General features: G+C 42.5%; 2 protein-coding genes across 8 annotated transcripts in view; both read left to right on the forward strand.

Annotated features, from left to right (window-relative positions):
• Nucleotides 1-5,913, forward strand: part of LOC135486593 (serine/threonine-protein kinase PLK1-like) — a 104,068-nt gene extending 98,155 nt beyond the window's left edge. For all 6 annotated transcript variants that reach the window (XM_064769520.1, XM_064769523.1, XM_064769519.1 and 3 more), the window contains 3 exons: nt 273-402; nt 546-659; nt 1,699-5,913. In XM_064769520.1, coding sequence (XP_064625590.1) covers nt 273-402; nt 546-659; nt 1,699-1,911 — 457 coding nt within the window. In that variant the 3' untranslated portion in view covers nt 1,912-5,913. The remainder of the gene's footprint in view (nt 1-272; nt 403-545; nt 660-1,698) is intronic.
• Nucleotides 5,914-8,315: 2,402 nt separating this feature from the next.
• Nucleotides 8,316-16,187, forward strand: part of LOC135486599 (uncharacterized) — a 39,644-nt gene continuing 31,772 nt past the window's right edge. The window contains exons 1-6 of one of the 2 annotated variants that reach the window (XM_064769530.1): nt 8,316-8,556; nt 10,589-11,038; nt 11,639-12,103; nt 12,370-12,825; nt 14,224-14,685; nt 15,238-15,684. In XM_064769530.1, the coding sequence (XP_064625600.1) occupies nt 8,475-8,556; nt 10,589-11,038; nt 11,639-12,103; nt 12,370-12,825; nt 14,224-14,685; nt 15,238-15,684 (2,362 nt within the window). In that variant the 5' untranslated portion in view covers nt 8,316-8,474. The remainder of the gene's footprint in view (nt 8,557-10,588; nt 11,039-11,638; nt 12,104-12,369; nt 12,826-14,223; nt 14,686-15,237; nt 15,685-16,187) is intronic. The other variant, XM_064769531.1, reaches the window with a different exon arrangement.

The following is a 16,187-nucleotide window of genomic DNA, read 5'->3' on the forward strand; positions in this document are numbered from 1 at the left end:
ATTTTTTACCTGTTTGGCAAGCCCGGCTGGCCGAACAGGGTGGCTTTTTAGTGCTGTTTGGCAAGCGGCTCTCCAAACAGGACAAAAAAAGATGCCTGTTCGGCGAGCGGCTTGCCAAATAGACCCGGCCTTAAGAAAATACATGATGACCAAGCTGTCATTAAACAAGAACTGAGCAGGTGTAGAGATTCACTTATCATGTTAGACAACTTCACATCGGTATCTGAGTATGTTTATGCAGATGCATTTATTATTACGATTTTGTTTTCCAGGAGTGCTCAATATTGTGATCTTACTGGACGAGTAACGGCTTTCCAGGTCGACGCTGTTCCAACCGGCCTGCAGAAACGATCCACATTACTCACATATTTCGCGACCTATATGAACGAAAATCTAATTCAGGTATGTACTGATTTTGCAGATAACAACGATTTGAAATTATAGTGGGCGTTAACTCTCCAAGAATATGATGTTATTTTGAATCATTTGTTGAAAACTTACAAACTTTGTTTTACTTATCTGATTATCTAAAATAATCTTTTTAGGGAGGTGACATGGAGGCTGAAGGTGCTGATAGGTATCCAGGGGGTATCTTCATGAAGAAATGGTTCAGAACGTCCAAGGCTATTGTAATGTACCTGAGCAGTGGGACGTTACAGGTAAGAGCATGGGCTTTTGTTTTTTCAGTTCTTTTATTGACAATTACCTAAGAACATAGCAAAACGGCTTATACTGTAATATACACAATAAGAAACCATTTTCCATGCATGTAAGTACTTATATACGGAGGTGTGAACGTATGTTATACACATTTAGATGTATGTAGTTCTTCTTCTTCTTGCATTCTACAATGGAGCTATTGACACCCCACTTATGCACCAAATTGGCAACCTGCTTTTTGTCTTCCACTTGCTACACAGTATTTGCCCATAGCTGGGGATTAGATTGGTGAGAGTGCGGGTGTTTCCATACACAGGTTGGCTAGCATATTGCACCTTTTAGGTTCCAATGTACTCCAGGGTTTTGTATCAGAGTTTTGCTTCTCCTAGACTATAATGGCCTACCAAGGCTAGGAAGCCTGTCTCCCCATCGATGCAATTTGAATTCACTAGTCAATGTCGTCCAGAGAAATTAAATACATGTGATTACTAATTGTCAGGAAACACTTGACATTTCGGCTGTACATGTAAAGTAATTATTCCCTAACTAGGTTCAACTATGTCACTTAATAGCGATTACTTCTACATCATCACGCATGTTTAACTGAACTAGGATGTGTTGACAATGGGGTTCAAATCACAACTTCCGAAACCAACTGCGGCATGGTAAATACAATTAAATAAGTCATGGGGACAGTTCGTGACTAGGTCATTATGCTGATGTAGTAATTGATAGTGCAGTACTGTAAGGTCCGGTGTAATGTTTTTGAGTGTTTCTGTTTTTGAGTGTTTCTGTTTTTGAGTGTTTCCCCTCATTGTTTGGGAACGCTCAAAAATAGATTGACAAGTTTTTCTGTGTATCCCCCCTATTGAAAAGTCGTGGTCTCTCTAGCTGCCTATTGTTTGGAAACAATGACACATGGGGAACAACCACAGATGTTACACCGGTACGAAAATTGCATTGGGCATTGCAAAAGTGGCTCCTTCTGTTAGATTTTGTTCGACTTTTACCTGACAAGTTTTATTCCATTTCTTTCAGGTGAACTTCTTCGAAGACCACACCAAGATCATCATGTCCACTGCCATAGATGGAGAGTACCTGCTGACCCTCATTGACGAGAACCGCCGTGCGACCACGTATTACTTAGAGGACATCACTCAGCTCGGCTGCGATGACGTGATCCGGGACAGACTTGTGTATTCTTATGGCATGCTGAAGAATATCTTGGACATAGAAGGCGAGGATATATGAAAAGAGATACCTCTGACATGGTGCAGATATGGATGTGTAACTAGTCCTTTAAGATGTGGGCGAGATGAAGTGCGGGTCATGAAGTAACCAGTCAGTGGTTGTCCCAAGTTGCATTGATTGGACGGAAAATCTGGGTCACGTCAACCGGAGCCAAAGTTGGCCCTGTCATTTTTGCTCTAGTTGGCAGTAAAGACGTTGTTTCAGTGTTCAAATGCATCAGACAATCACAAAATGCTTTGGAAGATGACAAACCCCATTGAGAGAGCAAAGCTCATGATTTCTTTCAAATTAAAATGTGATTTTTTTTTTACAAGGAGCGCTTTAATCGGACAATTCTGACTATTGCACAGTTGCTGTTGTTAAGTCATGACTATTCAACCATGACCCGAACTTTTTCGTTTAGAGCGAAACTTTTGTTGTTTGATTTTGTTGTGACTGCTATCGAAAATTCAAACTCACATAATAGAGAACTAAATGGAAGTGAACATGCAGTGATATGATCAGGCAAGCAGGGTTATGAATGCGTAGAGGAATGGAGTGTGATTCGGTCGGTGTTTATCCCAGTCGTGGGGAAATGTAATTTGGACTTGCACAGTAGCATTGGACGCTCGTCATGGGCGAACTTACTGATATTCGTGTGCTCGATGTTAATGGCACAGACGTGATAAGTCTTCAGCATCATTGAAAAGTGCCTCTGAACCAATTTTACGCGAGACATAAAATTAAGTGGCTAAGTGAAAATTTATGAAGGATCTTTGTACGAAATGATTAAGAGTATGGTGGAAATATTATGTAGTGCAAGAACTGTAACCGGTCTTGCTGTCCGATATAATTTGTAGATAGAAAATACGCCCAGTTTCGTTGTGCTGTACATGCGCATGTATCTATGTGATAAAGAAGAACGAAGAGTTAACATTTCTGATAAAGGATTTTGTTCATTTTCGGTGCTTTCCGCAAGGTAGACTGGTTTGCATGAACTGAAAGACAATCGCTGTGATTAACCTAAAGGAAGGTGGCTTTATATGCCTTGTCTTAATGGGTGCTGAAGGCAAAGGTTTGCAGGGATGAAGTTGCTTTGACTTGGTTTGTCGAGAACTGAGCATTATTCGATGAGTTGGAACAGACCGGGGAGTGCAAAACATACCAATAAGTCATCTGGAGTTGGGTAAAATGAATGAATTATCTTTTATGTAGTGAAGAGCAATTACTCTTCACTCCATATAAGGCCGATGTCCAAATAATTTCGCTCAATTTCAGCAGGCGGACTCAAGCCAATTGTTCAGCTATAGGCCTACCGTTGATGGTATGGGCGCTTGCAACAGATCGTAAGTCATGACCAGAAACGACTCTGTGGGAATGGCCTCCTTTAAACTAAGGGTCAAGGAATGCTTAGTATGGGGTGGTTTTTTTGGCATTCCCGGTCGGAACGACTGTATGGTCTACATGTAGAGTTTGAATGGTAACTTGGGAGGTATGGAAGGCAGTGACGAAATATTCTCCCAATCATTGAGTGTCAAGGTCGTTAAGTTAAAGATAACCATTGATATATGACCATGAAAAAACGAAGTGTATTAAGGTGATGAAATCTTTGCGTAGAAGGATTGTCTTGAAGTTTAATGCACCAATGCCATCTGCATCATAGAGCAAGTTTGTATATTTCATACTCATGCTCAGATATTACCCTTATTTCGTTTTCGTTTTTGTTTTTCGCTGTGCGTTCATTTCAAGTTGAAATGTACATGTATAATTTGTGATATTCTGGATAGTTGACTCGGTTGTTAAGCCTGAACCAGCTTTTGATGATTATTTTCTTTTGTAAAGATATTTTGAGAGTAGTGCAGGAGAAAAATCCCAAGAACGAACTGAATACTGTTGTTTTTTCTGAAAAGTATTTCATAAAACTGCTGATATGCATGTGGTAAACAAGGCTTACACATTACCGTAATCAAAGAGTTTTTCGAATTGGTTTTTGTTTCAAGAGCTTATTCCTGAGTTTTGATAGGTAGTTCAATGTCTCAGTTACATGTAATTACGTTAATTTTATTTTTATGCATAGCTCTGGAGTGGACTGTCTCTATCCCTTTTTTCGAGAACAAGGAAATGAGACATCTTTTCTGAAACATTTGAATTTGAGACATCCCTTTCCTTTTTAAACTCAATTAATTACAAGACCCTGCAGTGGATGACCTGCATTGATGATTGCAAGTTGAAAATCGAGTGTTCTGGTGACTTTCTTTTTATTCAAGCATGCGATTTCTGGTATTTCGGTTGAGGATAAAACTGCTTACTTATTCAGGTTCTTCCCGGTAAACATTTTGCTAAATGTAAACATATTGTATCAGTATATTTCAAACAATTGTTTTTGCGTTTATACGACCACAAAAACCTAATCAGACCGTTTGGAAGAGGTGTCAGCATTTACAGGAAGTAGTCCCATTTACAGGAAAATGGCACTGCAAACAAAACGCCATATAGAGCTAGGAAGTCTTTTGCAGTATTTTGATGAATTATGTATGACATTTGTTCAACTGCTGCATTTTCTGAGTGAAATCACCAAATATCCGAGCGCCATTTTCGCATGAAATAGTTTATAGCCAACTATATGACTGACGCTCAGCAAAATGATCTCGCTTAAAGCCAATGATTTCTATGATATAGACATAATAGCGTCAGCACTTGTACTCGTTCATTTTGGGGGAAGGAACCATGGTTATTTGTAAATTCTATATAGGGTACCGGCAAAATACAGTTTGTACGGCAGCCGCTTCGTTAGGCTGAGTGTTGTAGCGAGTATGATACAACACGCCGCTATTTGTGGTAGAAACGATTGAATTTAATTGATGGGGTTTTCCTTGATTGGCTATTTGGTTTTTCTTTCAACCGCATCTTGTATACTACTGCTTGTATATCTCTATGTCTTCCTATTCCATGTCATTTACCATCAAGTGGTATCAACTTAAAGAGCCCCGGAAAATTATCCCGGGCTACGAGGTCGCCGCCGGGTTCTTGTCCCTTCATGATTTGGCCGTGAATGCTCACTCGATCGAGATGCGGACTTTTTGGTCTCGGTTACAGTATCTCCGCCAGTATAGTCAGTGTGAGTGATTCACGTGGTATAGACTACGCAATGTAAGAAATTCCACTACGCGCTCTTTAACGGAACTATATTCCCAGTCCATGCTATCACTATAGGGCCGTTTACACGGGACCAGACCGATCTTGGTCGATCCGGATTGGTCAAGATTGGTCTGCCGTGAAAGCGGGCACGAATGTGATCTGGTCTGATTCGATGTTTACTTCATTACGAGTCTTACATGTTCGTCATTCTTTACATCCTGAGCGGCGATGTGATGTGAAGTGACCTTATCTGGTCTGGTCTCGTTTGGTTTGGTACCTTGTAAACGGCCCTGCTGATATATGTTGAGGTGACCGGGCGTAAGCCCCTACGAACAAAGAAAACATGGACCAATTCTATTGCGTTCTTACAATGCGTAGTCATGCTTCCTTGGCAAGGGCGGACATGTATAACAACAGCGAGATTTAATTATTGGTGGTCAAGTGAGATAAGAGTTCTCGTCGAAGAAATCTGGGCCCATCAGTTCATGCACGGGTCATTCTTCACTCAAGACACATTTATAGAGCGAAATTTCTTGAATGATGTTCTGTACGTTTAAAACTTTAGCTAGAGACGCTGGAGTGAAATTAGAAAACAGCTTTGGAGAAAACACAGCGGGCTGCCGAAAAAGAGAGAAATGCTTGACAATTTTCTTTAAAAATGTCTTTGCTGTATTGTATTAATATCAGTATTGAGAATTTTTTTTGATGGTTTTGTAATAAGGAATGCGCGTGATGTCTGAATGAGGTGTGTGTGGAACCATGATATCCACCACAAAAGGCTGTGTTAAAAAATATCCGTTCCTTCGTTATTTTGTATATTTGTAAATATTTGAAAAATTCTGTTTAATAATTTTGCATAAATAAAGATATCCAAATAATTGTTAAGATAAACATGACTTTGAATATTTTGTTGAATGACTTCGAGCCATCGTAAATTAAACCTTGGCAGTATATGTTTTGCCCCCGATGTATGGCGGGCCGAAAGGGTAATATTGGGGAGTTTTCGCAAATTCTCCCCGAAACGCCAATGTGAACGCTTATCTCATTGTTCGACCTCCTGACAAGTCAAACAATGGGACAGGCGTTCACGTGGACGTTTCGGGGGGGGGGGGGTTTGCGAAACTCCCTATACCCGGACTTTGAAAGTAAAACATTTTACGTTTGTCGCAATTTCATATACGTTTTATTGAGCGTACATATAAATAACGTAAAAAAGTGTACAATATTATGTTAACCCCGGTTTAACGTATTTTATCCGCAACCAACCTTACCAATCAAGTGTCCACTCTCCTTGGGACATTCATCGTCACCGCAACAGCCAATGCTATAGTGCCGTTACCGGTGCCGTTGCCGGTGTAAGGGAAGAAAATGGCCCTCGGGGAAAAAGTGTCCGGACTTGTTCTTACTACTTTTTTAGTTGGAGCAACTAATTAGTGGTCAGCGTTTTACTACAGTAGAACCTCTCTATTAAGGACACCCTCAGGGCTGAAAAGTGCTGTCCTTAATAGAGAGGTGTCCTGATTAGACAGGTCAAATTGAATGGAAACCACCACTTTGGGACCAAAACTAATGTCCTCAATAGAGAGGTTGTCCTTAGTAGAGAGGTGTCCGCTAAGGGAGGTTCCACTGTAATTTCAAAGTTGTGCAATAGCAACTACCAAAATAGTTGTTTTACTAATAAATTTTAAGAGTGAAACTCACTCCAAAAACAGGCAATTCTTGACAAAGCGCAGGCTTATGATATATACAGCATTTTTTAAGCGTTTTAAACCGGTTTTTTTTAAACCGACTATGAAAGACACGAATTAAATCAATCACCCGGATCAGTGACGGACACGATTCTTTGTACACACTGTAAAAAGTGCGAAGAACCAGTCGTATATTGAAACGAATTCATTTAATTTTTATAAGGTGATAAGGTGATACATCAATCTTATCGGCCTAATTTATATCACTGCAATTTATTCCTTACACGAAAGCGAGTGTTGTGCGGCCGGGCGAACCTTAACAACATGCTTTGAAGTTCTGATAATCGAAATCGATTCATCATACAATTACATCTATTTCGACACAAGGCAACTTCGAGCCGCATACCTCTGATATCTAAAGTAAATGTCCATGTATTTTGGGCGCGGAGATGTAAGTTAAAACAAGAACTACGCAGAGCGATCACATTATACGCCCGCCATAAGAGTAAAGGGTGGTTGGTCAGGGTGAAAAGTGTGTGAAGTAGCAGGTAAGTGGAAAATGGAAACAGGTGTTCGTGACCTTGACCTTTGACCTTTTGACCTCCAAATCAATAGGCTTCTTGGGGCCTATACTAGTGCCCTGCAAACCAGGTTTGGTGAATATATGATGTAGAATTTCAGTAATCGCGTGGACAATGAAAAGTTAACGGACAGACGGACACCGTGCGCCATACCATAATACGCTCCGGAGCGGGCGTATAAAAACGGATAGGGACCTACATTTTAGAAACCTGAGACACACCTGGCACCTGGCAACCTCTGACTTACAGCTATTAAACTGTTGCACACCAACGAGATTGACGTTCTGCACTTGGAGACTAGACCCAGGGCAAGAGCAAAGTATGGCGAGCACAATTTTGAACGTTCGGCAGCGGTATTGGTAACTCTTCCTCTTTTACTTACTCAAGCTTCCCGTTGTAGAAATACATCTTGTGGACATTACTTCTCCGTTCAAAAGGCCGGTGAAAAGTTATCTGTTCGGGGAGTATTTTAATCGATTGTGAAACGCCCTTGAACGGAAATCATTTTTCCAAAAAAAGGCTGGAATTCCTGGCCAACGCAATTTAGCCTACTCCGGCTCAATACAGTATATATTTGCTCCGTAATGCCCGTGCGTGGAGCTGATTTCAAGATAGCTGTCTGGAGGATGGTTCGACTATCCCAGCGCTATTATTGGGGATGACATGGCAAAAACTAGGTGCTCTATGTTATTTTTTGATCGACGTAATGCGTCATGTGGAACTATTTTATGTAAAAGTTTTATGCTTTCGGCCTGGTGAATGAAACGCCACCAGTTTGAGGGCAGCTTCAATCCCTGTTGTAGAGGCCCTTAGTCCATCTATGGAAACATACCCTAAACCTACACACTCACAGGTAGTTTCAGTTCTGTGGCCAAGTTCCGAAAACGAGTTGGTCATTTACTTCCGACGGTGACAATATATAGCGCCATTTGTGTTGTAGCTCATCACGCGAAGGTTTTATATAAAACGATCTTGATTTATGTTATTTTAAATTTGATCATTAGCGATAGGCCTACACAACTTTTCGCAGTGAAAGCTTCTCAAGTAAAACCTTGAACAGGGACATTGTGATGATTTGATACTCCGGAAAATTAGCTGTTTGGATTACGAGACCACTTACTCTGGACTTTCGATTTTTTGCAATTTTCTCCAGTTTTTCTGGAAGGACTGACTCAACATGGAGAAAGGGTATGCACGGCTGCCTTGCGCTGTGTTATTCATCCTTCTGTTCTCCAATGTACCGTTGGCAAATACACAAGGTAGAGTTATGGTCACTTTTATTAGACTCAATGCTATACGGCTCTAAAATATGATGATAATCTTAATAAAATTAGGGAGGTTGTGAACAGCAACTTATCACGGATCCTTTTACGTATATATACGGATAAAACTTTGTATAAGGAAGATGTGGTCTGTGTACATTTCGATCCGTATACGTAAATGTAAAAGGATCCTTGACAAGTGACTGATCTCAACCTCTCTAATTTATTGTATTAAATGCTACACAATGATAAAAATTTCCTAAGCTGTACGGTTGTAGACGATATAACAAAATTACAAGTAGATCTAATTTTGAACCACCTAATCTTTCGTCTTTCTAACGTTGCGCGTATCGCCACTTCTGCGTTGTGTCGCCATTTAAAAGTGGCGATTACATGAACACTCTTCTGACGACGTGGCGATACAATATCACGCAACGTTAATACAGACATACATGTAAGCTGTAATAGATCCGGAGACGTAAATCAGATGGTTAGCCAGGATGACTTTGTTAAATCAATAAAAAAATTGACTTAAGGAGATCCTCAGTCTGCATGATTCGAGCCGGGGGCTTCGGTCTTTGGTTGAAAATAGTAAATGACTGCTGAAAGGCTAAGTTTTAGATGTTTTTAAAAGATATCGCTGCCAATATGACTACGCATCAACGGACGACGGAAGCGAGTTAAACAGCCTCGGAGCCAAATTTCCAAGGAAACAGTTTCGAATATACTATTTGAACGAGGAGAAGCCAAGTTTTATCCGAAGACCGAAGCCCCCGGCTCGAATCATGCAGACTGAGGATCTCCTTAATGTGCTCTGCATGGACTATCATTTTTTTGTGAATTGCCTGATGCAGAGCAAAACGTTGAACGATTACCGAATGGGTGATCTTACTGGGAAGCAATTCCTCCTATAAAATCGGGGTGATGTAGTATTTTTGGTTCAGGTTAAAAGTCGGGCCACCGCTGGCATTTTTGTAACCTTCAGTTGATCCCTATAGCAGTAGAGTAACCTCATTTGGGACCCCACCTGACGGGTGCAGGCCTTCTTGTCAAGATATCTACAAGTATCAAGGTGTCGTCGATGATGTCCCCAGCACCACTTACGTCATTATGAACTATTTACCACACGTTAATTGTTAATTTGGACATTGCATCGACTTTTAAAACACGTTTACCCTTCCCTCCGTGCATGGGCAAACTGTCCAACTGCCACAACCTTCATTAATGAAGTAGAGTAGTTTAAAAGAAGAAGAAGAAAAGAAGAAGTCTTTGACGACCTGTGATAAAGATACACGCTTGACCGTTATATTATTTCGAAATACCCATGTTTTCATTGAAAATGCCACCCAAATGCCTGACCTGAATAGAGGGCGTGAATAGTAGACGGTCTTAAGAGGCGCGAACCGTGAAATCCTGTGTTAAGGTGCAGTTCTTGTTGTCGTTGATCTTTTATATGACTTGGGTCAAGCTTCTTACCCACATCTCAATACGCCTCTGCCTTGACAATAAAGTGTCCCCTGGAAAAAGTGTCCGGCCCTATCGTATTCTGGTGGACTACGGTATATGGTTCCATAGAGGCCATGACCGTCGATAGCTGAGATTAAAGCGCATAATAGTATCCTTTGTTCCCCGGACATTCTACATTCTATCCAAGGACATTTCAAGCGTCAACACAAATTGATTATCCTTGTGTCGTGAGAACAAGGAACTTGACCAACTTTTCAAGGTCACAATTGACCTTGACCGCTAATACCAGAATTAGTGGGTAGGACGCCTATTTTCTCTGCAGTCAGTCAAATGATTTATCGGGATGGGTCTTTCCCGACAATTGGGCGGAGACAACCTATTTTAGCAGGGCCTTACCCCTGTCACTTAACTTCAGCTAATTGTTGACAAGCGAGACCGGACTCTTTCCCATCAGCTCTAACCTACCCGCCGGCTGACACACCATTAACAACATGTTTCCCCTGGTATTGGATGTTCAATCTCTTGTCCGAGGTTAGACGTTCTCGTACTTTTTCCGCTACAGATCTCATTCTCCCGCCGGCTGACTTCAAACCACAACCGGCGAACCCCATCGCTGTGAAAGGCAACCCCGTCATATTAAAATTCGACCTGATAATAAAAAACGACGCCGCGGGCTCCATCGGAGCAACAGCATTAGGGGGAGAGAACTACGCTGTTGATTTCTATTTCTCGACTGCCAACAACGACGATCAATCCGCCGTGGCAACGAAACAGCCCCTTACCGCAAGTGGCACTGCACCAAAGTTGGATTTCGGCCTGAATGGGAATTCTGCCTCTAGCTCACTGACCTTTGAGGCGACAGGCACTCTACCCACGACGGCCTGTAGCAGTTACATCTGGTTCTGTGGCTGTGTCAAGAAGGGGACCACCGGTACAGCTACTGCATACACTGATACGCCCACAAACAACTGTGCTTGCAAAGATGCAAAGGCGTTGATATCTTGTGATCCAGGTAAGTAAAAGGTTGCGCTGCAATTAAGCACAATATGCAGCCTACCTACAAAATAACTGGGTTACGGACGAATTATTATCATATGGGTAGATAAACACGATACTACGCCGATTGTGGCAAAGCTATGATGAATGTGGCAAAGGTTTTTTCCTGTAACATGTATAAGGGCGAACTCAATGTGGCTTAACTCTGACCTTAGAGATAAGGGCGGTACTAAACCAGTTTTCGCAGTAGCTTACTATGTACATAAGGGGATGACGATCAGGGCCATAGCTTTTCCTGTTCTTGCTTAAGGCAATGACGTTAAACGCTGCGACGTTGGCAGCTCGCCCTTGTGATATAGGCAGCACAATGCCACTAAGGACCACGCTTATACTATGTACCCTTGACTTAATAGGCGATATTATGCAGATAAGGGCGAACCAAGAAGAATATCCGCCAACTCTTCGCCAGTTTTGCTGCTGAACTTCTGTTCCTTAGAGACTATAGTGTGATTTACGTCGCAAAATGTCCATCTTGGTATTTTTACACTATATACATGTAGAGTTAATACCTAAATGTACCAACACCGAACTTTAATACCAAGTTCTTTTAATTCAGATATAATCATAGAAACCTTCAATCCTAACGCTGGAAACTTCCCAATATTCACAATTTACACACCCGGCGGCGACCTGGCTGACTTTACTCTCAAGGTCAAGAACGATGCGGCAGTCGGAGACGGCAACCAGATCGGAGCGCCCAGCAGCCCTGGTGATAACTACGCCATTGATGTCTATCTTGCCCAATCTAATTTAGAAACCACACCATCTGCTATCAAGGATGGTCCTTACCCCGCCACACTCACCGGGGCTGGCGACTTGAAGGAAACATTGGCTCCTGGAGCTTCAACTGGGCTTCTGACCATGAGCGCGACTGGCATCGAGATTCCTATCGCAGAGTGTACCAAGTACGTGTGGATCTGTGCACACGTGAAAAAAGGGACAGGGGCGCAATATAAAGACAAAACTACCAACAACAACTACAAATGTGCTGATGCCACGGCGAAGACCTTCTGTCCTATAGGTAGGTTGATACTCATCATATGATGTCACCTGGATTTAAGATTTATGAAGCAAGCGCAAAGTTTTAGACACAGAGTTTATTCAAGCGCAACGAAGGTGTATATCGAAAGAAGTCATTCTCATTCTTCTGTTCAATCTTCTATTGATATTGACTCTATTACTATTCTGTGTTTCGGATAAACCCCAAGTAACAACCCTTCCCCCCCCCTGCTGTTTATGTTGATCATTTGTCCGAGATCAGACGTTCTCGTACTTTTTCCGCTACAGATATCATTCTCCCGCCGGCTGACTTCATACCACAACCGGCGAACCCCATCGCTGTGAAAGGCAACTCCGTCATCTTAAGATTCGACCTGATAATAAAAAACGACGACGAAGGACCTATTGAAGCAACAACACCAGCTGGGGGAGACAACTACGAGGTTGATTTCTATTTTTCGACCGCCGACAACGACGATCAATCCGCCGTGGCAACGAAACAGCCCCTTACCGCAAGTGGCACTGCACCAACGTTGGATTTCGGCCTGAATGGGAATTCTGCCTCTAGCTCACTGACCTTTGAGGCGACAGGCACTCTACCCACGACGGCCTGTAGCAGTTACACCTGGTTCTGTGGCTGTGTCAAGAAGGGGACCACCGGTACAGCTACTGCATACACTGATACGCCCACAAACAACAACTGTGCTTGCAAAGATGCAAAGGCGTTGATATCTTGTGATCCAGGTAAGTAGAAAGTTGCTCTGTAAATGATTTCGAAATCGAAAGCAACAGCGTAACAGAGATACCGACCAGGAGCTGGAGCCGTTTAACTCAAGACAACAAGGTCGAGTTTATGGCCAACAAAGATATGTTTGCAATACACAATATATACGGATAGTTTCTTCTGCGGATAAGGGTGAAGTTGATAAATCTACCCTGCAGATAAGGGTGAAGTTGATAAACCTACTTCGCAGTTGAGTGTGAAGTTGATAATTCTAAAATACCTGGATTGGGAACGAACCGCGTTTTATAGTGTAAGTACTCGGGTGGAGCTAAAATGTTGACCAAAACCTCGGCTACGCCTCGATTTTGGTCTAAATTTTAGGGTAACCGGAAAAACGCCGACCGACCGACCGACCGACCGACCGACCTACCGACCTGCCAACCTGCCAACCTACCGTCATATGCAGTATCCCTTTCGCTTCTCTATAGCACATGTATCTGAGTAGTGCCCAGCGCAATGGACGTGATGGAGTCCGACATGTCTGACAACAGCATCTTCAGTCAATTATACAGGGAAAACGATCCCACGCCGTAAGGAACTGATAACGATACTCTAAAGATATGCTTGGTCTACATGGTTGGTGGATATAAAAACATGATTTAGGCCTAATCTATGCACTGTAGTTTTTCTACTCGAGTGTCTCGACCGATGCAATGCACGAACTGCAACGCGAAACATGCATTTGTTGTCATTTGAACAGCGCACGTGCGCTTGTTTACAATTTCATTTCACATGACCTGCTATCGTGGATTGGATATATCACATTGACTTATGAGACCTGAGACTCAACTACGAAACTCCTTGGGTCAGTAGGTCGGTCGGTCGGTCGGTCGGCGTTTTTCCGGTTACCAAATTTTAGCTCTACCCCGCGATTTTGGAGCCGAGACAACCGACACCTCCAGTTCGGTATCAATTCCTTAAACCTACCCTGCAGCTAAGGGTGAAGTTGATAACTTCAAACAACTGGATAAGAGTGAAGATGATGAACGTACTCCGCAGATAGGGTCCTTGAATATGGGTGTGGCTGACAAATTTACTCCGCAGATGAGCAAGACATATCTGATTTAGATGAAGCTCGGGTTGATACCTTAGCCTGCAGATACGGATACTGCAATGGCAAAAGGGTGGAGTTACTAGCATATAAGGTTCAGTCCGATAGCTTAATACTCTGCAGATAAATGCGATAAATGCAAAGAAAGGCAAATGTGAACTGAATGGAAACGTATTTTGAGTGATTCTGATTTCTTAATCAGAAATTTGAATTTTACAAACGTTTGGTTTTATATGACATTTCTGTGCAGTTTATCAGTTTAAATGAACTAGCTAGATTCAGATGTCGTCATGTTCACTGATTTCAGATATAATCGTAGAAACCTTCGACCCCAATGCCGGAAACTTTCCGACGCTCGTTAAGAACACGCCCGAAACTTTGACGAACTTCGAAGTCGTAATCAAGAACAACGCTGCAGCCGGAGCTGGTAACCAGATCGGAGCGCCGACCAGCCCTGATGATAACTACGCCATCGATATCTACCTTGCCCAAGCTGATTTAGAAACAACCCCAGGTGCTACGAAGGATGGTCCTTACCCCGCCACACTCACCGGGACTGGTGACTTGAAGGAAACGTTGGCTCCTGGAGCTTCAGCTGCGCCCAATACCCTAACCGCAAATGGCATCAAGCTACCTATTGCTGACTGTAACAAGTATGTGTCGATCTGTGCACTTGTGAAGAAGGGGACTGGAGCGCAATATCTGGACAGCGTTACTACTAACAACTACAAATGTGCTGATGCTAGCACTAAGATTTCGTGCCCTGTCGGTAAGAAAATCCATCAAACCTGGAAGACAATGCCGATGCATTGCATGATGATGCTGTTGGTAGTGGGCGGGCTTGCTGTCCATTACACCTGGTCAACTAAGTGCATTTTCCACAGATAGTATTCAACAACATGCCATACATATGCTAGTATGCGTGTAGGTCAATGTATAGGTCAATGCATAGGTCGATTTGGCCAAAATCTACATGTATTATGCGAGGTGGACATGCAAGCAAATGTTTCAGTCACAGAATTTCTATGATGTGTCCTTTATAGAATCAATGACGATTAGCCACCACTCACGACCTACATTGGGTCTCACATCTTAGATTCTATGATGAATTGTAGATGCGACCATATTGTTCCATCACAGTTTCTATGCTGGATATTCTTCGCTGTAGTCTGAAAGACTTGAGTGACTGCCGCTCTGTACCTGCTGTAGTGTAGAGGCAGTGACAAAAGTTTTGGTTCAATTTGATGGAGCATTCTACATCTATTCTCAACTCTTCACATGAAACTGGAAAGTGTGTAAAGCAGTAATTCTATCATTCCAGATATAATTGTCACGGACTTCGCCCCAAAGGCTACGAATCCTATTGCCATCCACAACATTGAAACGACCGGCCTCCTGTTCGACTTAAAGATAAAAAACGATGCGACCGCTGGCTCTGATGTAATAGCACTTCCATCGCCAAAGAAAAACTATGAAGTGGAATTCTATTTCTCCAAGGACGATCTCGCAACGAACCCTGCGAGCACTGCCAAGGTTCTGCTCACGAATACCAACACGCCTACAACACTATATGTGGGCCTGTTAGCACAGGACAGTACAGCATTGATCACATACACAGCCAAGGGGACACTCCCAACCACCAACTGTAACAGTTACATCAATTTTTGTGCGTGTGTAAAGAAAGGACCTGATGCCGACTACACTGACGAGGATACCACTAACAACTGTATGTGCAAGGATGCTAAACTTTTGATATCGTGCTTTCCAGGTAAATTCATGCATATTGGCAATTCTTTAATACTTGATATTGGGTGCACGAAGCGACCCCCGCCATTCGATTTTTAAAAGACACATTAAATTTTTACTTCAGACGCATATCGCGCTCCTCAAACTGTAAGTCATTGCTAAACCTACCTAGCAGTTGAGGGTGAAGTTGATAATTCTAAAATACCTGGATTGGGAACGAACCGCGTTTTATAGTGTAAATACTCGGATGGAGCTAAAATGTTGACCAAAACCTCGGCTACGCCTCGATTGTGGTCTAAATTTTAGCTCTACCCTCGCGATTTTGGAGCCGAGACAACCGACACCTCCAGTTCGGTATCAATTCCTTAAACCTACCCTGCAGCTAAGGGTGAAGTTGATAACTTCAAACAACTGGATAAGAGTGAAGATGATGAACGTACTCCGCAGATAGGGTCCTTGAATATGGGTGTGGCTGACAAATTCACTCCGCAGATAAGCGAGACATATCTGATTAGATGAAGCTCG

Source organism: Lineus longissimus, chromosome 4 (assembly GCF_910592395.1).
Source record: "Lineus longissimus chromosome 4, tnLinLong1.2, whole genome shotgun sequence".
NCBI classification, from domain to species: domain Eukaryota; kingdom Metazoa; phylum Nemertea; class Pilidiophora; order Heteronemertea; family Lineidae; genus Lineus; species Lineus longissimus.